We start from the raw sequence: 27,283 nt of genomic DNA on the forward strand, positions 1-27,283 counted from the left end.
TGTGCCAGATGAGGGGTCAACATCATCATTACTGTGGATTTTTTCTTAAAAGCAGGTTATCTTCCTTAAGAAGCCATATATTATATCGATTCAATGGAATGGTTAGAAACCAAAGTTTAAAAAGTCTGCTTTATAAATGAACAGCATGCGGGTTGGAGCATTTGCTTTTATTGGGTTAAACACAGTCTGCAGCCGGTGGGGACCAGCCTCTGGGGAGGCCAGCTCAGTAGCCTGAAGGCCCAGGAGTCCATCGGAGGCTTAAATCTTTGCTTCTGTCAAAGGTTCTGGAGGCAGAAAGCGTTCTACTGGCCACCCACCCCTATGCCTTTTCTTCCTGGAGAGAAGTCCAAGTGCCCGCCAGGCTTGGTCTGAAATGTGAGGTGGGACTCCTGGACAGGGAGGGGCTCAGGGCAGAAGGAAAGAGCTTTCCCACCTACCCGGGCTGTGGAGGTCCTGCACGGTGAAGAGCTTATCCCTGAAGGCAAGATCTTGGGTGAAGACAAAATGCCCTGCAGACTGGCGGTACAGCCAGTGCCTTCTCTGGGCCTGTGCCCACACCCAGCATGTTCCCCACCATCTGCTCCACTAGCAGGCTCAGTGGCATAGGCTCAGACTGCAAATGGCTCCCCCCAGCTTGGCACAAGAGGCCAGGGCAGGCACTCACAGGGAGCAGGACACAGGATGTCATGAAATGCCCAAGACCACAGAATAGACATTTCACGCCTTCCCCTTCCCCTGTCCCCTCCCATAAACACAAAGGGCCTCATCACCAGAAGAAAGCAAATTGGGGGAACCAGGGTACTAAGGACATCCCCGAGTGGCTGGCTGCCCGGCTGGCTCTGCTGGGAACTGAAATCTCTGAGAGGTTCCGGTTGACACTGCAAGAAATCACTGAGAAACCACCAGCACAATTACAGCATGGAGCAGCCCCGGTGACTTCACTGGCACACTCTGCGCCCACAGACGGCAAAACCCATGTTTTGGCAAATAGGAGGGCTGGAGGCCAGAGCAGCCATTCCTCCTGGCCCCAATCCAAAGTCACTAACAGCCGGATGAATGCAGTGGGGCCCAGTGAGGACAGACACTAGGGTCAGGTGACACACAGCACCTCGCCCCCCAGAAGCAGAGAGTCGGGACACTGGGGCGACCAGCACTGCCAGGCTACCAGGCAAGGCCTGGGTTGGAGCTGGCACAGAAGCAAGAGTGAGGGGTCCTGAGTTACTTGTGCACAGAGAGCGGGACGGCCCCGCGGGCCTGCCGTGCTGCCAGCCACAGCCCGGGGCTGTTACGATGCGTCTGCAGAGCTGTATGGGAAGAATTTGGTGGCCTTGCTTGGAGTAGCGGGGTTCGGACTCTCTGCCTCCTCACTCAGTTTGAAGAACATTTCCTGTTCCCGCTTCTTCTGGTTCAAATCCTCTTCCAGAGCCTGGGGGACAGAGAAGGCAGAGAACTCAGTGGGATCCCACAGGGTACATATGGGTCCTTCAACTACAGCCCCCCACCCCTGTATACTAGGGCCATCTCTGGAAAGTTCCAGCCCAGGCCTCTGTGCTTGGGTAAGTAGGTCTCTCTCTCCTCTCAGGAAGGTAGGTATCATGTGTGTCCTTCCTCCAGCCACTTCTACTCAGGAGCTTCTCACCGACTGAGGGATGCAATCTGGGGGAATGCCAATCTAGAAGAGGCCAGGGAAGCAGATGCAAATCTCCTGGCAGGAAAATACCAGATTAATTGGAAAAAAAAACCCTGAGGCAAAAGATGGGGAAAGAGGTTTAACAGTGAGGGGGGCAGAGTAGCCCAGTGGTTTGAACCTGAGCACATGGCCACACAGACCACACAGGTTCCTCTGTCAAAATACATGTGCCTTCGCCCCACCCTCTGAGGGTCCGACTCTACCAGGGGTAGGAACAGGGCTCTGTACCTTAAAAGCTACTCAGGAGACTAAGGGATCTCTCTAGCTGTCAAGCACCACAGGAACTTCCCTTTGCACCTGCCAATTTATCTAGAGGCACGGGATCCTACTAGAAAGACTTGTTAAGGGCTCCCCAGAAATAAGTATTCAACTCAGAAAGGAAGCAACATGCAAGGGAAAACATGAGCTTGACAGAAGGCAGTGTTGTCACAGCTCTTGGCTTTTCAAAAGAAACCAGAAATTCAGATTTTTATGTAAAATCTCCTTAAAGGTTGGCAATTTAAAAAAAAAATTGTAAATCACCATGTTGGTCACACATAGCATGTCTGTATACTATCCCAGCCCACAGGCTATCAGTTTGTGACCTCTGCTTTAAGAATATTAATTCAATAATAATAATTAATAATAATAATAATGATAGCTACTACTCTATGAGCACAAAGCGGCTTAGTAATCTGCCCTCAGTCTCACAGCAAGTATAAATTGGGTATCTCTAAATCTCCAAAATTGATCCAAAATCTGAAATTTTTTGAGTATGACAACACAAGTACTTTTTTACTGAGTATGACAACACAAACACACTTTTTTTGGAGTAAATACCACAATTCACTTCACATGATGGGAGGGGCATAGTTAAAAGGCAGGTGCACTAAAAATTTTGGATAAAATTACCTTCACAGGCTGGGGTATAGCTCATTGGGAGAATGCTTGCCTAGCATTCACAGAGCCCCAGGTTCAATCCCCAGCACCATAATAAAAAAAAAAATAACAAAATAACAAATGAGGTCAGGTGTGGTAGAAGACACCTGTAATCCTAGTACTTGGGAGCCTGAGACAGATGACCACATCTTCAAGGTTTGCCTCAGCAACTTAGGCCTGCAGAAACTTAGCAAGAATATTCTTTTAAAAAAAAAAATAGGGTCAGGGATATAGCTCAGAGGCAGAATGCCCCTGGTTCAATCTCCAGCATCACAAAATAAAAAATAAATAAATAAAATAGGATTGGGCATTAGAGTTAGAATATCCCTGGGTTCATCTTCAGAACCAAAAAAAGAACCTTTCAGTTTCTGTGTATAAGTTTTTTTGTTTGTTTTTGTTTTTTGGTGGTACTGGAGTTCCTGGAAAACCTTCTACCTCTGGGCTACACTCCCAGACCTATTTTATATTTTTTTATTTGGAAACAGGGTCTCTTAAGCCAGGACGGCTGGCTTCAAACCAGTGTGATCCTCCTGTCTCCACCTCCCAAGCGCGGGGATTACAAACGTGCGCCACCACGCCCGGCTGTGTATAAGGTTTATATGAAACACAAATGAATTTTGTGTTTAGACTTGGGTCCCATCCCTAAGAAATCTCATTATGCATATGCAATATTCCAAAACCTGAAAAAAAAATTGAAATGCAAAGCTCTCAGTCTATAATGGGGAAGTTAAGAGCCGGGCGTGGTGGCGCATACTTGTAATCCTTGCCCTTGGGAGGCTGAGACAGGAGGATCGCACAGGTTCGAAGCCAGCCTCAGCTACTTAGTGAGGCTCTCAGCAACTTAGTGAGACCCTGTTTCCAAATAAAATATAAAATAGGTCTGGGAGTATAGCCTGGAGGTAGAAAGCCTCTGGGTTCCACCCCCAGTACCACCAACCCCCCCCCAAAAAAACATATATATATATATATGGAGTTAAGACTTTATCCACATCTGTCAGGCTTAAAAGCCTGCACTCTATTCTACCCACCACAAATATTCCTCTGTGTAACCTTCTAAGGCCAGAGTCAGCAATCTTTTCTCTATTATGTGCCAAATGGTAAACATTTTTGGCTCTGCAGGTCAGACAGTCTCTATTGCAACTACTTAACTATCACTGTAGTGCAAAATCAGCCCTACACAAAATGTAAATGAACGAGAGTGGCTGCCAGGAAAACTGTATTTACAAATACAGATGGTGGGTCAGCTGTGGCCCATGGCAGCAGCGCACTAACACCTGCTTTAACGGAAGCAGTGTTACCTACACTCTACAGTCCAAAGTTCAGAAGGGAAGACTTGACCCATCTGAGACCTCAACTCTGTGTCGTCAACCACCAAACAACACTTTACCGACCCTCCCAGGCATTCTGCACTTCCTTGAAAGAAAGAAATTCTGATTAAGAAAAATGCCGCACAGCGTGCAATCATTTCCCCTACCCACCTTAAGGGAGATAACTGAAGGCCACAGACTGTAATGCAAGAGTGTAACTGCATTCCAGAATGCAGTCTGTCACCTCTGGATCACTGTTCCAGCAGCAGCCTAGGTAACTGATGAATTCTGCAAAGAATTCTGCAGAGAAGCAGTGTCCACAGACACTGCGGCCTCCCCTGAGGCCAGGCCCCCAAGAGGCAACCTGAGGTCTGAGGCAGCTGCTAGAGGCAATGTAACAGCTCATTTTCAACCTCTCAGCTTGTGTCCAGGGCACAGACACCCAGGTAAGAGAACAGGTGAACGTTTATTACTGGACACCAGAGTCATCCTATGTCAGCAGGAGCATTATTGACTTGAGTACCCAGTCTCAGAAGTTGCAGCCAGCCATGGCTCCAGAAGCTGATGAGTCTCAGCCTACTAACAGGAAGGTGTGGGCCTGGCTGGCTTCCAGCCTGGAAGTTCCATTAGCACTGGAAAGCCTCAATTCAAGGACGACCAAGGCCATTGCCCAGCAAAGGAGGCAACTGTCTCCTGCCCAAGACCGCAGGTACAACACAAAGAAATGACACAGGAAATGAACAACCTCAGGACATGGGAGACACCAGACAGAGGGGAATCAGAGTTTCTCCTCAGAGTTTAGGAACGAGCATATCCTTGGCCTGTTGTAGTGATTTTTTTTTTCAGGTCTGGGGATAGAACCCAGGGACATTTGACCTCCGAGGTACACCCCCTACCCTATTTTTCATTCTTTATTTTGAAACAGGGTCTCACTAAGTTGCAGGGGGCCTCACCAAGTAGCTGAGGCTGTCCATGAACCGTAATCCTCTGGTCTCAGCCTCCCGAATTCTGGGATTACAAACATGCACCACTACGCCCGGCTTGTTGTGATTTTTTTTACATAACACTGAACAATACTTACTGATGACTCTACTTTAGAAATGACCACCCTGGAGCCCTGTGAAGGTTAATCTTATGTGACAACTTGGCAAAGCCACGGTACACAACTGGCCCAACACTAGTCTAGATGTTACTGTGAAGGTGTAGTGTAGATGTGATGTGCTGAGATCAGTAGGCTTTGAGAAAAGCAGGTCATCCTTCAAAATGTAGCTGGGCCTCAGCCATCATGGAGGCCTCAAGAGAAAAGTTGGGCTTTCCTGGGGAAGAGGGAATTCTGCTTCCAGACTGTCTTGAGACACAAGAATCCAGTATTAGCTCTTCCTAGAGTCTTCAGCCTGGGGCCCGTCCTGCAGATTTCAGATTTATCAGCCCCACATCATGTGAGCCATTTTTCTTTTCTTTTTGATACTAGGGATTGAACCAGGGTCATTCTACCTCTAAAGTATACCTGCGGCCCTTTTTATTTTTTATTACGAAACAGGGTCTCGCTGAGTCGCTGAGGCTACCTTGAACCTGTGATCCTCCTGTTTTATAGTCTCTCAAGTACTGGGATTACAAGCATAGGTCACCATGCCCAGTGAGCCATTTCTTAAATCACTTTGGCTGGGCGTGGTGGTGCACACTTGTAATCCCAGTACTTGGGAGTCTGAGACAGGAGGATCGCGAAGGTTCAAAGCCAGCCTCAGCTACTTAGCGACACTCTCGGCAACTTAGTGAAACCCTGTTTCCAAATAAAATATAAAATAGGTCTAGGAATGTAGACTAGAGGTAGAAAGCCCCTGGGTTCCATCCCCAGTAACACACACACACACACACACACACACACACACACACACACACACCACTTTGGCTTGCCCAAGGTTCCAACACTGGTGACCAGCAATAACTTCTAGTAAGTATCATGCAGAAAGGAGATGTAGGAATTTTCCCCAAACCCTTGACCCCATTCTAGTCCAAGCCACCATGATTTCTCACCAAGATTATCACCACAGTTCTCTTACTGAGCTCTTCACTTGCACCCTTAACTTCCTACAGCAGCAGAAAGATCCTTCTCAAAACACTAGTCAGACCACTCCCCAGAACCTCGCATGGCACCCACCTCACAGAGAGTAAAAGCTGACCTCTACCAGGCCCCTGCCCTCACCACTGCCCTGCTCCAGCCTCAAACACAGCAGGCCACTCTGCCTCGGACCTTTGCTCTAGCTCCTCCGGGTCACTGCACGGAATGCTCCCCCACCCTCCCTCACATCCTTCAGCTCTTGGCTCAGAGGTGATCAGTCACCATCCTTCCCAGAGGGACCTTCCTGCCACACCCTGGCTTCCTTCCCAGCTCCTTTGCCTCCCTAGGTCAGCAGGTCAGAGGGTGGGGACTTACCTGTTTTTTTTTTTCCATGCAAGATCTCTGGTACCTAAGACAGTGTGGGGCACTTGGCACGTGCCCAAGAAATACCTGGTGCATGAGCACGCAGGGAATGAAGATGGATGAATGGCCACGCTAACAAAGGAAACGGTGGTAGGCCCATGGACCAAGTGTCATGATGGGCAGGGCCAGGGCTTCAGAGCCGCAGTCACTCATAGCCTGACGCCGAGCCTGGCCCAGAAAATGCGGGTGGGCACGGAATTCCTGGCAAAAGGGTGCAGCCCGGGCAGAGGCCCAGCGGGGCAGAAGGGAAGCACATATGGTCTGGAGAGCTATTTGGGTACCGAAATCTGTTCAGGGCACATGCAGGAATGAGATTCATAGGAGATGGCATGGGAACAGTGGTTCTCACGGACCCCACAGCCCTTTGGGACGGGGGCAGTCAGCAAGGTCAGAACTATTTTCCTAATACTAAGGCATAGTTTGTCTTTTTTTGCTATTTTGGTATTAGTTGTAATGGTACAAAAACAATGACTGTAAAACTTCTGGAGTTGGAGGAGGAATTGAGACAATAGCTGCAAAGTGGGTGAGTATACCTCACCATCCTGCACTCAGAGGGAAACAAAGTGTTTTCAATTTAACAAATAGAGCTGGGCTGGGGGTGTGGCTCGGCAGTGGAGCACCTGCCAGGCCTGAGCCAGGCCCTGGGTCCCATCCAGGATCCCCAGTGTCACGGAAAATTAGCTTGAAGAAACAACTGAAATGATTGTTTGGTTTTTTTTTTTTTTTTTTTTGGTGGTACTGGGGTGGAACCCTGAGGCTTTCTACCTCCGGGCTACACTCCCAGACCTTTTTTTTTTTTATATTTTATTTGGAAACAGGGTCTCATTAAGGTGCTGAAAGCCTCACTAAGCAGCTGAGGCTGGCTTCGCACCCGTGTGATCCTCCTGTCTCAGCCTCCCAAGCGCGGGGATTACAAGCGTGCGCCACCTCGCCCGGCGAAATGATTAAGTTTGTGAAATTTTCTCAAACATTCTGTGTGAGGAGATGGGACACGCGCACCACACATTTCTGCTTCCTGTTAAAGCTGCCCGGAAATGGCCTGTGTGAGTTGTAAACTAGCTGCTTTTCATGGATAATTAATTAATTAATTAATTAAGCAGAACTAGAGATTGAACCCAGGTCTATTCTACGTTCAAGCTACACCCTCAGCTCTATTTTTTTATTCTTTACTTTGAAACAGGGTCTCAGTAAGTTGCAGAGGGCCTCACTAAGGAGCTGAGGCTGACTGCAAACCCGAGATTCTCCAGTCTCAATTCTCCAGTCTCAGCTTCCCAGGTACTGGGATTACAAGCATCTGCCACCACACCCGGATACATTTTTATTGGTGACTGACCAAGCTGGGTGTGGTGGCAGATGCCTGCAATCCCAGTACTTGGGAAGCTGAGACAGGAGGCGGATCTTAGGTTTGAGACAACCTCAGCAATTTATTTTATTTTTTATTTTTTATTTTTTGCAGGTCTAGGGATGAAACCCAGGGCATTTGACCTCCGAGTTACACCCCCTGCCCTATTTTTTATTCTTTATTTTGAAACCAGGTCTCACTGAGTTGCTGAGGGCCTCACTAGCTGAGGCTGTCCGCGAATCACGATCCTCTGGTCTCAGCCTCCCGAATGCTGGAATTACAAGTGTGCGCCATCACGCCAGGCAACCTCAGCAATTTAGCTAGACTCTCAGCAATCTAGTGAGATCCTGTTTCAAAATAAAAAATAAAAAGGGTGGGGAGTGTAGCTGAGAAATAGAATGCCCCTGGGCTCAATCCCCAGTACAAAAAAAAAAAAAAAAGAAAAAAGAAAAAGAAAAACAGATGAGATCAGTGATCACTGATATTAATGAATGGGGATTTTTTTTTAACATTGTACAATGAAATATGTCATCATTTGTAAGATGCATAACTCAGGAGCCAGAATCTTCCAAATGACCAGTGGGTGGTATTTCAAGATCATCACTGGAGGAAGTCTTATCCATAGTATAAGACAGACTTGCATAACAGTAGTTATGTTAAAACAGTAAATAAGTTTTTTTATTTTGGGGGGGTGGTACTGGGGGTAGAATCCAGAGGCTTTCTACCTCCGGGCTATACTCCTAGACCTATTTTCTATTTTATTTGGAAACAGGGTCTTACTAAGTTGCTGAAAGCCTCACTAAGTAGCTGAGGCTGACTTCGAACCTGTGCGATCCTCCTGTTTCAGCCTCCCAAGCGCGGGGATTACAAGCGTCCACCACGCCCGGCAGTAAATAGGTTTTAACATAACAGTGGACAGAAAGTTCAGTGATATGGGTATAGGTTCCATGCTATAACTGGCCTTTCAGAAACTTCTATTAGGTTGGGAGCATGGCTCGTGGTAGAGTACTTGTCCAGCATGTATGAGACCTGGGTCCCATCCCCAGTAAAAGAAAGAAAAAGGAAAGAAAGAAGGAAAGAAAGAAAGAAAGAAAGAAAGAAAGAAAGAAAGAAAGAAAGAAAGAAGAAAGAAAAATGGGAGGGAGGGAGGGGTAGATAGAAAAAGGGAGGAAGGGAGAGAGGAAGGGAAAGAGGGAGGGTAAACAGGTCCTGAAACCAGAAGGCTTGAGTGGGCACGCGTCTGCAGGGTTGGGGTCAGAGACCACAGCACAGGTGGGTGGGGGTTGTAACAGCAGGTGGAAGGAGCCAGGGAGAAGGCACTTTGAGTAAACTAGGTGGGAACAGTGAGGCCCCACCAGGGGAAGGAGGCAGCACTGATCAAGGCAGTGGGGTCAATAGCATGGATGGGTCAGCAAGAGATAGGGACCAGCAGAGCAGGCCCAGGGGGAAAAGACAGAACAGGGAGGAAGTGACACATGGTGTTGGCTGCCACCAAGATGTCAAATCAAGTAAGCTGCATCGATAGGAATTAACCACCAGGGCTTTGTTACTGACCTTGCCAAATGGGTTGAGAAATAAATACAAGGTGAAGAAACTGAGATGGGGATTATGGGAGGCAAAGGAAGAAAAAAGAGAGAACTGAGTCTCCCAAATGCTAGAACCACAAGGCCCTGGATACCACTCCCAGCCCAGCTCCACAAAAAATGATGGATGAATGGAAGAAAAGAAGGAAGAGGGCCATGTTTTCTGAAAGTATAAGTATGGCAGGCAGAATTGTGTGTGTGTGTGTGTGTGTGTGTGTGTGTGTGTGTGTGTGTGACTAGAGATTTAACCCAGGAGCATTCTACCTCTGAGCTTCACTCCCAGCCCTATTTTATTTGCATTTTAAACAGAATCTATGTTGATGAGAGTCTCACTACTTGTTGAAGCTGTCCTCAAACCTCCGATCCTCCTGTCTCAGTCTCCCAAGTACTGGGATTTTAAGTGTGGTGCGCCACCATGCCTGGCTGGCAGGCAGAATTCTTTTTTCTTTTTTGGTACTGGGGATAGAACCCAGGGGGATTCTACCTCCAAGCTACAACCCCTGCCCTATTTTTTATTCTTTATTTGGAAACAGGGTCTCACTGAGTTGCAAAGGGCCTCACTAAGTAGCGGGGGCTGTCTGCGAACCGCGATCCTCTTGTCTCAGCCTCCCAAATGCTGGGATTGCAAGCGTGTGCCACCACACCAGGCTGGCAGGCAGAATTCTAAGGGTCACGCCCTAGGATTCACAACTGTGTAATTCTCCCTGATCCTTTGAGTGGGCAGGCCCCATGAATATTATATCACTCCTTGCAAGGGCAGAGACTATCCTGTGAGCCAAACCATATCGTGTGGCTCTTTTATTTTTGGTTTTGGTTTCTGCGGTGTTGGGGATCGAGCCTGGTATGTGCTGGGTAAGTGTTCTACCACTGAGATACACCCCAGCCAACATGGGTCTTTAAAAAGATTTTTCTCACTGGTTGCAGAAGGGGTTGCCTGAGAAGGCCTCCAGGTGCAGTTGCTGTTTGCCACTGGGGAGCCCATGAACAAGGACTGTGAGAGGTTCCCGAAGAGAGAGTAGCTCCTCCCTGGCTGACAGAGGGTGAGGAGACAGTGGGGCTGGATCTATAGGCACAAGGAACCAGATTCTTCCCTCCGGCCCAGGGCTAAGAGCCCAGCCCAGCTGACACCTGTCAGCCTGCTGCGACCCGAGTGGAGAAGCCCACAGAGCCCACCGGCCTTCTGACCTTCAGCACTGTGGGATGAGAAGGGTGCTGCCCGGCGCTGCTAAGGCCTAGGTAGCTGTGTCCCACTGAGCCACATCCCCAGCCCAGCGTGTGGCAGTTTGTCCACGCAACAGAAAACGCAGAAAGTGATCCATCTGGTGCCGAAGTCTGACTGCAGAATAATTTCCTCTAACAGCAGACCCCCCCACCCCCATCCCCGGGGCAGATTCCTCCTCACTGTGCTCCAGCTAAGTGTCCGCACCCAACACGCTACCTTTTTGCGCGGCCGAAGCTTGTCCCGCCACTCCTTCAGGTTCTGGTTATGGCTCTCATCCAGGGCCTTCAGCTTCTGGGTTTCGTGTTCTACTAAGAGGTGACACTTTTCATTCTGGAACAAATTTCAGGTAGAACAGTGTGAAATCCGGAAAGAAGAGGCACTGAGACTGAGACACAGTGGTGTGGAAGCCTTTAGGGTATCAGTAGCGTTTTTTAGGTGTGTCTCCTTTTTTGTTTTTTTTTAATTTTATTTTTGCAGTAGTGGGATGGAACCCAGGGGCATTCTACCTCCAAGCTACACCCCCAGCCCTATTTTTTATCCTTTGTTTTGAAACAGGGTCTCACTGAGTTACAGAGGGCCTCACTAAGTAGGGGAGGCGGTCCTTGAACCTGGATCCTCCTGTCTCAGTCTCCCAAATGCTGGGATTACAAGCGTGCGCCATCACACCCAGCTTGTTTTTATTTTTTTGAGACAGGGTCTCTCTAAATTACCCAGGCTGGCCTTGAACTTGCAATTTCCCCTGCCTCCACCTCCCAGTAACTGAGATTTTACAGGTACCACTGTGCCCGGCTCATTTTTTTTGCTTTGCAGTACTGGTGGTTGAACCGAGGGGCATTCTACCTTTGAACTACGCTTCCATCCCTATTTTTTTTTTTTTTTTTCTGGTACTGGAGATGGAACCCAGGGGCATTCTACCTCTGAGCTACATCCCCAGCCCTATTTTTCTTATTCTTTTATTTTTATTTATTTACTTATCTATTGTGGTACTGGGGATGGAACCCAGGGGCATTCTGCCTCCGAGCTACACCCTAGCCCTATTTTTTATCTTTATTTTTATCTCTTTCTTTTTATTCTTTATTTTGAAACAGTATCTCACTGAGTTACAGAGGGCCTCACTAAGTAGCTGAGGCTGTCCTTGAACCTGGATCCTCCTGTCTCAGCCTCCCAAATGCTGGGAGTACAAGCATGAACCACCACACTCAGCTTATTCTTTTATTTTTGAAACAAGGTCTCACTGAGTTGCAAAGAGCCTCACTAAGAAGCTCAGGCTGTACCTGAACTGCGATCCTCCTGTCTCAGCCTCCCAAATGCTGGGATTACAAGTGTGCCTTACCACGCCCAGCTCAGCTCAGCTAACTTCTCCTTGATTATAAAATCCACTTACAGCCTGGCATGGTGGTACATACTTGTAATCCCAGTGCTTAGTATGCTGAGACAGGAATATCACAGGTCTGAGGACAGCCTCAGCAAGTAGTAAGACTCTCATCGGCCTAACAAGACCGTTTCAAATTAAAATTAAAATAGGGTGGGGATATAGCTCAGAGGTAGAATCCCTCTGGGTTTAGCCCCCAGAACCAAAATAAATAAACAAATAAATTAAAATACCCACTTATATGCAACTCTACATGTGGAAATACACATGCACCAAGAGGTACCGAGAGGCATATTTCAGAATATTAATAACTGCATATAGAATTTTGTATCTTTTTTCTGTAAATGTGTGCGTGTGAGACTAGATCCAGGGCATTCTACCTCTGTAGATTTTACCATCTACATATGATGAAGATGAGATGGGGTCTGGTTCTGTCGCCAGCCTGGGGTGCAGGCCATTCACAGGTGCAATCCCGCCACGGGAACTTAGTGCAGATGCCTGATTTGCACAGTGCACACACAGACAAAAAATTGCTACTGGGCTCGAGCAGTCCTCTTGCCGCAGCTTTCCAGGAGCTGGGACTACAAGTGCACACCAATGCACCTGGCTATGGTGTCTCCTTATGGCCCCCCAAGCAGATTAAAACAAGCGAAATAAAAAATTTAATTAAAATTTTAAATTAAGCTGGGGGTGGTGGCGCACACTTGTAATCCCCATGCTTGGGAGGCTGAGACAGGAGGATCGCACAGGTTCGAAGCCACCCTTAGCTACTTAGTGAGGCTCTCAGCAACTTAGTGAGACCCTGTTTCCAAATAAAATATAAAAAAGGTCTGGGAGTGTAGCCTGGAGGCAGAAAAGCCCCTGGGTTCCAACCCCAGCACCACACACACACAAAAAAAATTCTTAATTAGAAATTTTAAATTAAACAAAATAAATATTTACTTCAGAAATGATACAATTGTGTTAATTATATAGTGCATAGTCTATATAGTTTATATGTAATTTCCTGCACCATACATCACTTCCTCATGAGAAATTCCTGGCCAGGGATGAGGGCCATGAACATGGCTGACTCTCCCAACCTCCACTCTATTTATTTGGAGGTGAGTAATCTGCTTTATAGATTTTAGTTGGAACCTCTGGTGGGCAGAAGTGGCGAGCCCTCCTCAATCCTTGCACAATCAAGGTTGGTATAAGGAGCTTCTAAGCCAGGTGTGGTGATGCATACTTGTAATCCCAGTACTTGGGAGGCTGAGATTGGAGGCTCACGGGTTTGTGGCCAGCTTTAGCAACTTTGCTAGGCCCTCGGCAATGTAGTGAGATTCCTTTTCCTTTTTTTTTTTTTTTCTGTAGTGCTGGGGATTGAACTCAGGAGCATTCTACCTTTAAGCTATATCCCCTGCCCAATTTTATTTTATTCTTTATTTTGAAACAGAGTCTCAATAAATTATGGAGGGCCTAAGTACTTGAGGCTGGCTGTGAACCTGGATACTCCTGTCTCAACCTCCCAAGTACTGGGATTACAAGTATGTACCACCATGCTTGGCATGAGACCCTTTTTCAAAATAAAATAATAAAATAGGGCTGGGACATATCTCAGAGGTAGAATGCTCCTGGGTTCCATCCCCAGTAAACACAAACATGGGAATATGGCACCTCTATCCATATACCACGACCCTCTTGGGTTGGGACAGTAGAATCCCTTTGGGATCTGTATCTGGGGTTCCAGGCTAAAGGCTTCTGGGAGCTTGGGGACTGGTTAGTTAGAAATGATCCTCCTGGTAGCACTGAGCCCCTGTGCCCGCTGTGCCCAGCCCTTCACGTGGGTTCTCTTGGTTAAACCTTGTGGAGCCCCATGAAGTAGAGTGGGGGCTAGATGCAGGAACACGAGTGGCTTCCCCAAGGCTTGCACGGTGGCAAGCATCAGAGCCCCTGCCTGACAGGCTCCAGCGCCTGTGATGCTTCCTCTGGGCCTCCCTGCCTCTGCAGAAATTGCTAGGTGAGGCCAACATCCTCCCTCAGCAACTTCCTAAGGGCCACAGAAGCTGAGGAAGGGGCTGGCAATGCTTCGCCACACCACAAGGGGGCCCCAAGCACCAGCTCCTGGGGCTGGGACCTCCTGGCATCTGAAGGTGGAAGTCAGTCAGAGCGCAGGGTGCAGTACTGTGGGGTCCAGATGAGGAACCTCTCCCTGGCTTGTAGATGACCTTCGGGCATCAGGTACACCCGGGAGCCAGGAAACACGGAGAGGCCAGGGACCTCCGTAGAAACGGCCATGAGAAGTATCTTTCCCAAGATACACTGAAGACTAAAAACCCAGCAGCATGCCACGGCCAGCACCTGGCAAGGTAATGCCAGCTCCAGCAACCCCTTCCTAAATCCACACCCAGTCTTGCAAGAGAGGAGTCCACAGCCCCGTCCAGGACCATGTTGGGGATGTAGAAATTACGGCCCAGGGGGGTGGCGGGCCTCGCCCGCAACAGGCCCGCCGTCTGACAGGGCTCCGTCCCTGCTGTGCCCCGGTGGCCGGAGCTTGGGCTGCCCCGGGCAACAGGCAAGGGGGCAGCACCTGCAGTTGCTGCAGCTCGTTCACGTTGCTCTCGCACTGCACCGCCATGTCCCGCATCTGGTTCTCATGTTTCTGCTGCTGCTGCAGCCGCTCGGACTTCTGCCTCTTCTCCTCCTGTTGGGAGAACTGCACAAGAGAGAGGACGGCCGTGATGGGGCAGGCAGGTGGCTGGGGGCTCAGACTGCACCAGCCCTGTTCTAAGTCCTTGCCCTGAGCAGAGGCCCAGCCTCTGCCCTCCATGAGCCCAGAGAGGTGGGGGCAGGACTTGGGAACGCGACATACACTAGGACCCCCGCTGTCCACGTCATGTGTGTGGTACGCACGCGGGCGCCTGGTGGATGAAAGGGGGGGGTGCTGAGCAGCAGCAACGCGCCTAAGCACATGGGAGTGCAAAGGGCAGCGTGTGTGACAAAGTCCACGGCACACACCACGCCCTGCTCTGCCCACCGGGTGATTCATGGGGTTAATGGCGTCCCAGACCATGACTTGTGATTCCTGGACCTGCCCACACCCCACGGCCCACCTGCTTGATCTTCTCGCGCTGCTCGGCGGCACTGCCGGTGCCGTTGATGTGCAGGCTCTTCTTGTACATGGCCATGCGCGTCTTGCCCTCGCTCCTCTGAATCTTGGGCAGCCGAGCCTTCTCCTGTTGCTGCCGCAGCTTCAGCTGCTCCATCATGCGCTGGTTGTAGCGCTGCATCTGCTCTCGCTCCTGTGGGGAACACCCGGCCGGAGCCAGGGTCAGCTGAGCTCTGGGTAGAGGGTGCCATCAGAGGCCAAAGGCTGCCACGCCCGACTCGGCAGCCCAGGACCCGCATGGCCCGGGGTGCTCGGCACATCGAAGTTCATGTCAGCCTGCTTCTACTGTTAAATAACATTTTCTGCACAGTCCCTGACTTACAAGGGCCCAACTTTTACTATTTTGGCTTTATGATGGTGCGAAAACAGTATTTCCGTATTCAGCAGAAACTGTACTGTGCATTTTGCTCTCTGCCTGGGCTGGCTATTGTAGTATGACAGTCTCTCTGGATGCTGGGCAGCAGTCGTGAGCCAGAGCCCCCGCTCAGCCACGCGGTCATGGGGGAAACTATTCTATAGTACACTGCTGAGCTCCACTCCCAGCCCGATTTTTTATTCTTTATTTTGAAACAGGATCTCACTAAGTTATGGAGAGCCTCGCAAGCTGCTGAGGTGGGCCATGAACCACGATGCTTCTCTTTCGGCCTCCCAACTACTGGGATTACAAGTGTGTGCCACCATGCCCGGCTTATTTATTTTTAAGTTTTGAAACAGCCTCACTAAGTTGCTGAGACTGGCCTTAAATCTGCATTTCTCCTGTCTCAGACTATCAGATACAGGGGTTACAGGTGTACATCAGCACTCCCAGTCTGACCTATGATATTTTAACTCAGCGCACCTTGTCATGCTTGCGCAGCAGCTCATGCCGCTGGAGGAAGTACTGGTCTTTGAGCTGCTGCTTCGCCAGCTGGTGCCGCTCCTGCAGCTGGTGCTCCTCCATCTCCCACAGGGCCGCCTCCCGGTCTGCAGAGGACACACACCCATGCGGTGAGGTGTCGAAGGGGCCAGAGACCAGGTGCACCCTCTTGCTGTCCCCTCTGCCAGGTTTCTGTATGCGGAAGCTGGTAGTGTCGTGCTGGGCACAGCACCAGGCCACCACATCCCCTCTGAGATGGGTCCTAGACACTTCCCTAAAGCTCAATGGGTGAGGGCCCCAGCAGTGTGGGGGAGTCGGAGAGCCGCTCCAAGCCAGGAGCTGGAGAAACAAGAGGCACCGGATGGAACCCAGCTTCAGCTTGGGTTGGGATGGACAAGAAAACCTACCAGGTGGGCACAAATATACTAATGGAGGAAGAAATGTCCTTGGAAGGTTTTTGTTTTGTTTTGGTCTTAGGGAATTGAATTCAGGGGTCTTCTACCTCCAAGCCACACCCCTAGTCTACACTTCTTATTTATTTATCTTTTTATTTTGAAACAGGGTCTTGGTAAGTTGCCAAGTTCTAAGTTGCTGAGGCTGACCTCGATCCTGTGATCCTCCTGTCTCAGCTTCCCAAGTACTGGGATTACAGATGTGTGCCACTATACCAAGCGTAGAAGATATTTTTAAGTACAATCTACAACATGCCTCTGCTTTCCTAATGGGCAAATGGAAAGGGCTCAGATGGAGGCTCCATGAAGGAAGAAGCCACATCAATGAGGAAGCCACCCACAGCCGACCCTGACTCTGTCCTGCCTGCCCTTGGACTTCCTGCTCTCTAGAAGTTTGAGGAATAAATTCCTGTTGTTGACAAGCCACCTGGTCCAGGGCCTGTTGCTAAAGCTGCCCAAACAGATTAAGATGTTCGCTCAATGAATACTAACTCTCCAGCCGGGCATGGTGGCGCACGCTTGTAATCCCAGCATTCAGGAGGCTGAGACCAGAGGATCACGGTTTGCGGCCAGCCTCAGCTACTTAGTGAGGCCCCCTTCGCAAGTCAGTGAGACCCTGTTTCAAAATAAAAAATAAAAAATAAAAAAATAGGGCGGGGGTATGGCTCAAAGGTCAAATGCCCCTGGAGTCCATCCCCAGACCCCCCACCCCAAAAATGAATACTAACTCTCCAAGCCTCAGTTTCATCATCAGTAAACACTGGGATAATAGTAGGATCTGCCTCGTAGGAGTAAAGTAAGAGTCCCATGAGATCAAGTATGAAAACTGACTAGCTCACTGCCTGGTGGAGCAGTCACTCACACATGTCGGCTCTCAGGTGGGACCGAGTCCTGTCTCCACTACCCGCTAACCAGCTCACTTATACACACGTGCTGTCTCTTCCTTTCCCTTCTTCCTTTGACTTCTAGAATCGTGTCAATAGTGCAGGGGATAGCTGGTAGCCTCCCTTGGGTCCTGACTTTACAGGGGTTTGCCCCTGGTTTCATCATAAAGGAAATGTCTAGCTGTCGGGACAGAGAAACCTCAGTCGTGTTTTTCCTGCCCACTCTACTTCTCAGTGCCAAGATGGCGCCACCCACTCTGGCCCCACCTCGAAGGAGCTCCTGCTTCCTGCTGAGGCACTCGCGCTCCTTGTCACAGATCTCCCGCCTGTTTTCCGCTGTGAGCCTCTTCATGGCCAGCTCCAGGTCCTCCTTCTGCTTGGCTACAAAGTCCCGGTCCTATGGGGAGGGAAGGGGACAGACCCTTACCCAGAGCCAGCTCAGGCCACTCAATGTTTATTCCTATTACAGGAGAAAGGTCAGTAGAAGAAAATTCAGAACACAAAAAGGAAAACACACGCAGAGAAAATGTGAGAGACTCAGGGACATATCAATTGTGACAGGCGGATTTTATCTGGATATTGAATTGGACAATTATTTTTATTTAAAAAAAAAAGAGCCGGGCATGGTGGCGCACTCTTGTAATCTCAGCATTTGGGAGCCTGAGACAGGAGGATCACGGCTCGCAGACAGCCTCAGCTACTCAGTGAGGCCCTTTGCAACTCAGTGAGACCCTGTTTCAAAATAAAGACTAAAAAAATAGGGCTAAGGGTGTAGCTCAGAGGTAGAATGCCCCTGGGTTCCACCCCCAGTACCAAAAAAAAAAAAAAAAGAGAGAGAGAGAGAGAGAGAGGGAGAGAGAGAGAGAGAGAGAGAGAGAGAAATAAATAATGGCATTTGTGAGACATCTGGAAATGTGCATACTGACTAGACTGAAGGAATGATGTTATTCAGGTTTTTTTTTTTTTTTTTTTTTTTTTGGTGGTGGTACTAGGGGTGGAACCCAGAGGCTTTCTACCTCCGGGCTATACTCCCAGACCTTTTTTTAAAATATTTTATTTGGAAACAGGGTCTCACCAAGTTGCTGAAAGCCTCACTAAGTAGCTGAGGCTGGCTTTGAACCTGTGCGATCCTCCTGTCTCAGCCTCCCAAGCGCCCGGCTTGTTATTCAGGTATTAATGGTATTTTTTTTCTTGGCCTCAGGGATTCATCTCAGGGCCTCAGGCACTCTCCCACTGACCTACATCCCCAGCCCCCACTGTTAAATTTTTAGGATATAGTCATGCTATGGTGGTTCTTTTTGTGATACCTGAGATATTTACAGGTATGATATAACAAGATGTCTTAGATTTGAGTCAAAACATGGTAGGGTTGCCAGGCATGGTGGCAGATGCCTGAAATACCAGTAAGTACTTGGGAGGCTAAGACTGGAGGATTGTAGGTACAGGCCAGCCTCAGCAACTTAGAGTCCCTCAGCAACTTAGTGAGATCCTGTTTCAAAATGAAAAATAAAACAGGGCTAGGGGTATGGCTCAAAGACAGAATGCCCCTGGGTTCAATCCCCAATACTGCAAACAAACAAACAAAACAAACAGGAAGCATGGTAAGTGGGGAATGAGTGAGTGGACCTTAATGCATAACTACTGAGATCAGATGGTAGGTGTATGGGGTTCATCGTGCCTCTATAATTGTTCTTTTTTTTTTTTTCAGTACTGGGGATGGAACCCAGGGACATTCTACCTCCGAGCTGTACCCTCAGCCCTATTTTTTATTTTTATTTTGAAACATGGTCTCACTGAGTTACGGAGGGCCTCACTAAGTAGCTGAGGCTGTCTGCGAACCGTGATCCCCCTGTCTCAGCCTCCCAAATGCTGGGATTACAAGCGTGCACCACCACGCCCGGCTGTTTTGGTCTATGTGTTTTAAGTTATTGTTTTCAGCTGATGTACTAGGAATCACAGTAATTATTAGGGGATACAGTGTGATGGTGGAACACATGCACACAGTATGCAGTGACCACATCAGGGGAGTTAGCATTTCCCTCTCCTTAAACATATATCATTTCCTTGTATTGGGATCCTATCTATGTTTTTAATTTCCATAATAACAAGTAAGACAAAAAATTAAAATTGAATTTGAGGCTACTCTGGGCATCATAGCAAGGCCTTGTCTCAAAATAAAGGAAAAAGAGCCAGGCATAGTGGTGTACAACTGTAATCTCATTATTTGGGAGGCTGAGACAGGAGGACCATGGTTCACAGACAGCCTGAGCTACCTAGTGAGGCCCTTTGCAACTCAGTAAGACCCTGTTTCAAAAATAAAGAATAAAAAATAGGGCTGGGGGTATAGCTTGGAGGTAGAATCCCCCTGGGTTCCATCCCCAGTACCACTAAAAAATGAAAAAAGAAAAAAGAAAAGGGCTGGGGATATAGCTCAGTGGTAGAGCACCTGCAAAGCATGTGCGGCTCTGGGTTCAATTCCCAATACTGCAGAACTGATTGACTGATACTGGGGATTCAACCCAGGGGCATTCTACCTCTTAGGTACACCTCCAGACCTATTTTATTTTTATTTTGAAACAGGACCTTACTGAACTGTTGAGTGCCTCACTGAATTGCTGATGCTGGCCTCAAACCTATGACTCTCCCGTCTCAGCCCCCTAAGGACTGGGATTACAGGCATGCACCAATGCACCCGGCCGATACGCAAGTTTTCTATGTAATTGCCAGGTTGGTGTCCTGAAGAGCTGCACAATGTGTGTGACTCTCTCTCTCTTGGAGCAGGCCTGTCTGCCTAAAACTCTCACCAACCCCGTCCCCATTCCAGGCCTGGAAACTGGAGCCCCCACCCCCGGCTGGGAGCTCACGAGCATCTGCTTCTTCTGTGTGTGCGCCTCCATCTTCTGCTTCATGCTCTCCTTCCGCTGCTGCCGAGGGAGCTTCTCCACCTCACTCTTCGCCTGGACAGACCGCAGAGCACAGAGGGTCAGGGCCATTTCTCTCCCCGGCTACATGCAAGCCCTCCCCCCAAGGCCAGGCAGGCAGTAAGCGGGCCTGGCTTCCCAACACAGCTCCTTGTCCCCACCACGCCAGCCCCTCGGGGCACCACGGCCCACTCTGCCTGCAGCTGGCTCCAGGCTCCAAACCCCCAGAATAGACAGGTGCTGGTTCCAGCTACTTCGTTTCCACCCACTTCCTCTGGTAATAGTACCTCAGTTTCCTTTGGGGCTATTTTTTGGTTTTGTTTTGATTTTTGGTGATACTGGGGATGGAACCCTTCTACCTCCAGGCTACACTCTGAGACCTATTTTTTATTTGATTTATTTATTTTTTTTTTGGGGTGGTACTGGGGTTTCTGGAAACCCTTCTACTTCTGGGTTATACTTCCAGAGCTATCTTTTATACTTTTTTGATTTGGAAACAGGGTCTCTTAAAGCCACGCGGCTGGCTTTGAACCTACACAATCCTCCTGTCTCCGCCTCCCAAGCGCAGGGATTACAAGCATGCACCACAAGGCCCGGCTATATTTTTTTATTTGGAAACAGGGTCTCTTAAGCCAGCTAGGCTGGCTTCGAACCTGCACGATCCTCCTGTATCTGCCTCCCAAGCATGGGGATTACAAGCATGCACCACCATGCCCGGCTCCTTTGGGGCTCTTTTTCTCAGCCATTAAAAAAAAATAATGTTGCTGGGCATGGTGGCGCACGCTTGTAATCCCCATGCTTGGGAGGTGGAGACAGGAGGATCACACAGGTTCAAAGTTAGCCTCGCTGGCTTAAGAGACCCTGTTTCCAAATAAAATATAAGATAGGTCTGGGAGTATAGCCCAGAGGTAGAAGGGTTCCATCCCCAGTACCACCATAATAAATAAATAAATAAAGTCTTCAGAAGCCCATTTATTTATTTTTATTTGTTCCCAGAAGTGGGTCTGGGACCTGGGGATATTCTACCACTGCCACTGAGCTATACCCCAGCTGTTTCTCTTTTATTTTTTTGGTACTGGGGATGGGATGGGAGGGGGGCATTCTATCTCTGAGCTACACCCCCAGCCCTATTTTTTATTCTTTATTTTATTCTTAGTGAAACAGGGTCTCACTGAGTTGTAAAGGGCCTCACTAGGTAGATGAGGCTGTTCATGAACTGCGATCTTTCCGTCTCAGCCTCCCAAATGCTGGAATTATAAGCATGGTATGTGCCACCAAACCCGGCAGTTTTTATTTTTAGATAGGGCCTCACAGGTTGCCCAGGCTGGCCTCAAACCTGTAATCCTCTTGCCAAGTACTGGAATTGCAGGTGTGGACCACCATGTCCAGCTACATTCATTTTGACTTTAAATTATTTCATTAGAATATTTTTTGGTACGTGTAAGCCAGCATTTGGGAGGCTGAGACAGGAGGATCATGGTTTGTGAACAGCCTCAGCTACTTAGTGAGGTCATCTGCAACTCAGTGAGACTCTGTTTCAAAATAGAGTAAAAAATAGAACTGGGTTCCATTCTCAGTACTGGAAGAAGAAGGAGAAGGAGAAGGAAGAGACGGAGAAGACGATGATGACGACTATTTTTTGGCATGTGTGCATTGTTGGAGAAGGAACCCAGGGCCTCATGCATGCTAGGCCAATGCTCCACCACTGAGCTCCTCTCAGCCCCAATTACTCAGTGTGTAGATGCCCCTTAGTGTTGTGCCCAGGTCAAGTCCCTCACTCATCTCAACAGCCCTGCCCTGCTTAGTGGCTAGTGGCCTTGGCTCTGTAGGCAGCAGTCTGAGGCCCTGGAATGCGCCAACTGTCACCCTCCCCTCGTGCAGTCGGGGAACTGGCTTCCCCCCTCCTCCAGCACCATGGCCAGCATCAGAGGCTGTTCATCCAGTGGGAGTCATGGAGCATCGTGTCCACACCTGGGGGCTTCTGTCTGCTGTCTTCCTCCTGAGAGTGTAAGAAAGGATGCCCCAAAGGATGCTCCTCTAGGTCACGCCCCACAGCAGTGTGGGCTGTCTTCTGAAACCCAGGTGCCCTCTGTAGGACAGCTGAGAGATGTGCCTCCCTGTAGCCCCTCCAACTGAGACGAAGAGGAGGATGAAAAGAAGGCGGAGTGGGGAGGACATGGTGTGGGGGTCCACGCTGCACCCACTTCCCCTTCCAGTAACAGCATCTCCAGCTCTGGGGCCCCCATCGCTTCCTTCTTCCCCGCTTTCTTTCAGCCGGGGTTGCTAAGCTGGAGAATGTGACAGAAGCCACCTGGGCCAGGCTGTGAGCAAAGCCAACACAGGGGAAAGCAGGGCCCCAAACAAGGGAGATGCGGCCCGTAGTGGAGCAACCGCAGCGGCTGGAGCGCACAGAGCCAGACAGCCAGCCGCATGCTGGTACTGCAGGCTCTGCGCTCCGCAGCCCATCTGCTGTGGGGTGGGGCTGAGCCCGGGTTCTACCCGCTGCAAGGCAGGAGGTCTGGCCTCACCTCCTTCTTCATCAGCTTGAGCTGTTCCTGGAACCTGGCGTAGTCCCGCTCCTGCTCCAGGCGGATCCGCTTGGCTTCCTCGCGGCGCCGCACAGCGTGGTCTTGCTCCATCTTCTCCACCTGCTGCTTCTGCTGCCGCTCTAGGTTTTCCAGCTCCGTGTCAAAGAACTTCTTCTTGGCCTGCAAAGGGCAAAACTTTAGACCAATTCAGGAAAGCTGCTTTAGACCTGGGGGAAAGATGGGGAGAGCTCAGAGCTCGTGAATTCTGAATTCACAATTCAGAATTCTGGCTCAAGCACTTCCTTGCTTTGTGGCCTAGGGCAAGCCACTTAACCTCTCTAGGTCTCTTTCCTTGTCTACAAAAGAGAAACTGGCCACTGATCATGCAGGTCGTTGCACAACAGTGAATGCCTCTCAGAAATGTTGTGTGACTCAGAAGATCCCTGTGACCTTCATGCTGTGGTTCAAAGTCACTTTTTCATAGGCTGGGACACCATAGGAATTGGGCAATGGTTGATTTTGTTTTGTTTTGTTTGGGGTACTGGGGATTGAACCTAGAAAGCTTTCTACCTCCAAACTATACCTCAGCCTGATTTTATTTCTTATTTGGAAACAGGGTCTCACTAAGTTGCTGAGAACCTCGCTAAGTTGCCGAGGCTGGCTCTGAACCTGCAATCCTCCAGTCTCAGCCCCCAAGTACTGGAATGACAGGTGTGCACCACCATGCCTGGCTCACTGATTGAAAACAGCTCTCCACCTCCTTGGCCACTGCTCCTCTGCAACTCCCACTCCAAAAATCAGAGGGGAGGAGTCGTCCAGTGTCCCCCACCTCCCGACTCACGTTGATTTCTTGTTCAAAACGCTTGTGCATCTGCTCCAGCTGCAGCTCGTGCTTGCTGCTCAGCTGGGTCTGGTTCCGATGCTCTTCTTTCTGGAGCAGCCGAAGCTCTCGGAGCTCTTGGCGCCTGCAAGATTAAAGGACACGAACATTTCACAGTGAGAAAGTGGCCTCAGAAATCAGTATTCACAGCTTGGGGCACTGATGGCTGGATCATGGAGCAGAGTCCACGGGTCAGACATGACCGTGACTCGGGCTTCATTTGACATGTACTGACAGACAAAACACGAGTAACCTCAGTACACGAGTGCTTGGGAATAGTAAGAAGAGGAGGAGTATCCTAACCCCCAAACACAGCACAGGACATGAACAGCCATGAAACAAAAACAAAAAGAAAATTTTAAATTATCTTTCAGGATAGGAAATGCAAGTTAAAAGGAACATTTATGTTAAATAGACAAGAGTATAGGAAAACTGACACTTTCACATACTGCTGATGGGTACAAATTAGCACATTTCTATAGGATGATCTGGCAGTAAGTGTGTGCCTTCTGACAGTGGTTCCACTTTTGGACTGAATAAGAATGTTTGTAACAGTGCTACGGACAATGGTGTACACATGTAATCCCAGTACTTGGGGGGCTGAGACAAGAAGATCGCAGGTTCATGGCCAGCTCTCTATTTAGTGAGACCCTGTTTCAAAATAAAGTATAAAATAGGTCTGGGAGTATAGCCCAGAGGTAGAAAAGCCCACTTCCAGTACCACCAAAATAAATAAATAAATAAATAAATAAATAAAAAGAATAAAAAATAGGGCTGGGTATGTAGCTTGGAGGTAGAATGCCCTTAGGCTCAATCCCCAGTACCACAACACACAAAAAAAGAAAAGAATGCTGTGTACAATGGTCATCCCTCAGTATCCACAAGACTCTCTAGAGGATTCTCAAATCTCTTAGAAAATTGTGTATTACTCCCATATTACCTATGTATATCTTTTCATATACCTTAACTCATCTCTACATGATCTAAATACCTAATACAACATAAATACTTGAAAATAACAGTATGTGGAAACAATAACAAAAGAACAGTCTGTGTGTGTTCAGTATAGACACATTTTTCTTCCAGAATGGTTTCCATCTGTGGCTGGTTGAATCCGTAGATGCGGAACCCCTGGATATGGAGGGATGACTAGTACCAAGTTAGAAACAAATGTCCTCCAGTGTAGGCAGGTTCATGGCCTCTAAAGGAAGGAACCAGCTTGGGCAACTTCAGGGAAGAGCAACAGGAACTCAACCAGTGAGCTTCAGCCTCACAGGGCCATAAACATGGCGACACGTGGCTCGAAAAACCTACATGGGACCCAATCTTCCAGAAATACTGAGATTCAGCATGGCCAGCAGGGGGACAGTGGCGTTGTCCACACTCCTGTAGCCTGCAGCCTGCAGCCTGGCCTAGGTCTAAGAACACTCGGCCCTCCAGACCACCACAGTAAACCTACTGTTGCTGCATCTCAGGAAAGCAGTCTTCCCACCCCAGCTCACAGCCGACACAGCCCGATCCTGCAACCCACAGACAGAGCCCAGCCCTTCCCTTTGACCTTGTGTGCCATACTGCAGCCCGGTCCTTTCAGATCCTAAAACAAGTGAGTGGTTAGCCCTTGGGTCTTAGCAACTGTAGTTTCCTCTGTGCCTCTCACCCTCGGGCTCCCAAGGAGCAACCTCCTCCCAGTCCAAGAACTCACCGTCATATCACCCATTAATCCCTTCACAGTGTGCAACACAAGCAAGATTATTATCTTGTGTATTATGCATTGACCAATTAGATTCTATAAGGGCAATGGCCTCACTTACTGGGTTACCACTGTCCCTATTTGGTAAGTGGGTGGGTGGATGGATGGATGGATGGATGGGGATGGACAAATGGGTAGATGATGGTTGGGTAGGCTGATGGACAGATGGGTGGATGGCTGGTAGATGGGTAGACAATTGAGTGGATGGATGGCAGCTGGCTGGCTGAACAGATGAATGCAGAAGTGAATGTGTGGATGCTGTGGGGGGGTGGGTAGACGGATGGGTGAATAGGTAGTTGGATAAATGCATGGGTGGTTTGGTGGATGAATGGGTAGGTAAATATATAGAAGGATGGGGAGACAGACTTGGGTAAATGGTTTACTGGGTGGCTGGTTAAGTGGACAGATGGATAGGTAGATATATAGGTAGGTGGATAAATGGATGAATGGATAATGGACAGAGGGATATATAAGTGAATGGGTCATTAGGTATGTGGATGGGTAAATAGCTGAATGGATGGATGGTGGATTGCTGATTGAATGAATGAGTAGGTTGGTGGGCATGTAGATGGATGGGACAGGTGAATGGACAGATGAATGGGAGGACAGATGGGTAGTTGGACAGATGTTGATAGTTCACTGATGTGTGGATGAGTGAATAGATGAATGAAATGAACAGGTGGATGGATGAGTAGATGGGCAGATGGATAAATGGCTGGGTGGATGGGTAGATGGATGGGGAAGTACAGGATCTCAAGCAAAATCACTTCCGAGCCGGGCGTGATGGCACATGCTTGTAATCCCAGCATTCAGGAGGCTGAGACTGGAGGATCATGGTTCACACACAGCCTCAGCTACTTAGTGAGGCCCTCCGCAACTTAGTGAGACCCTGTTTCAAAATAAAAAATAAAAACAGCCGGGCGTGGTGGTGCACACTTGTAATCTCAGCATTTGGGAGGTTGAGATAGGAGGATCGCAGTTGACAGACAGCCTCAGCTACTTAGTGAGGCCCTCTGCAACTCAGTGAGACCCGGTTTCAAAATAAAGAATAAAAAACAGGGCAGGAGGTGTAGCTCGGAGGTCAAATGCCCCTGGGTTCCATCCCCAGACCCGCAAAAAACAACAAAAAAAACTTTCTTTTGTTTCTTTGACTCCCCCTACTTTATACTGTGGACAGCCAGCCAGCCCCCTTGCCCAAAGGAGCAATGGCCACCTGCCCCACCCTGCTACCACACCATTGCCACCAGTGGTGGCCCTTCCCGGGCTTGCCTGAGAAATCTCATCTCTTCGTCCTTCTTCTCATCTTCACTGATGATCTTGGAGGTGGTGATGCTCACCTCTACACCATCCACCACAAATTTGCGAGTGCGCTTCAGGGTTTTATTGTGCAGCCTTGAGTCCTGGCCAGGGAAAACACAAAGCAATGCTGAGCATTCCAAGGAAGAGTCCATGGCTGGCACGGGAGAGGCCCACAGTCCACAAGCCCCAGGGCCATGGCCTGGGAACACGTGGCTGGCCATCCCCCATGCTCCTCAACCTGGGGGCCTGCGCATCTGGCCTAGCCCTTTCCTTTCCTGGTCTTGGCTTCAAGCCCTGTCTCTGGACCCCTTCCCCTCACTGCTGGCACTCCTGAAAAACATGGCACAAGATTAGACAGAGAGATGGGTACAAATCTCACTCTGCCACTTGCTGTTCTCAGACCCTGGGTAGATTCCTTGACCTGGCTCAGCCTTAGTTTCCTCACTGTCCAAGAAGGACAAAGCAATACTTGCCCCCAGGGTGGTCAGGAAGATTTGATGAGCTGCTAGCAGAGGCACAGAGCAGTGCCTGGCTTGGGGCAGGTCTCCAACACTTGGTATTTATTTCTAACAGTTATGATAGCAGACAAAATGCCTTTTGCATGCTGTCAAAATTCAAAGGAGTCCCAAAAACCAAAAGTTGCTTTCAT

General features: G+C 49.0%; 1 protein-coding gene across 1 annotated transcript in view; it reads right to left on the reverse strand.

The window, feature by feature from the left end:
- Positions 1–1,285: 1,285 nt before the first annotated feature.
- STK10 (serine/threonine kinase 10) overlaps positions 1,286–27,283 on the reverse strand; it is a gene marked incomplete at both ends in the record, with an annotated part of 99,668 nt that continues 73,670 nt past the window's right edge. The window contains 10 exons of the mRNA XM_080699445.1: positions 1,286–1,426; positions 10,761–10,874; positions 14,486–14,611; positions 15,009–15,197; positions 15,903–16,027; positions 17,524–17,653; positions 20,121–20,213; positions 22,706–22,885; positions 23,547–23,670; positions 26,605–26,735. Of these exons, the coding sequence (XP_080555571.1) occupies positions 1,286–1,426; positions 10,761–10,874; positions 14,486–14,611; positions 15,009–15,197; positions 15,903–16,027; positions 17,524–17,653; positions 20,121–20,213; positions 22,706–22,885; positions 23,547–23,670; positions 26,605–26,735 (1,353 nt within the window). The remainder of the gene's footprint in view (positions 1,427–10,760; positions 10,875–14,485; positions 14,612–15,008; positions 15,198–15,902; positions 16,028–17,523; positions 17,654–20,120; positions 20,214–22,705; positions 22,886–23,546; positions 23,671–26,604; positions 26,736–27,283) is intronic.

Source organism: Muscardinus avellanarius, assembly GCF_963383645.1.
Source record: "Muscardinus avellanarius genome assembly, chromosome: 7".
In the NCBI taxonomy this organism is placed as follows: domain Eukaryota; kingdom Metazoa; phylum Chordata; class Mammalia; order Rodentia; family Gliridae; genus Muscardinus; species Muscardinus avellanarius.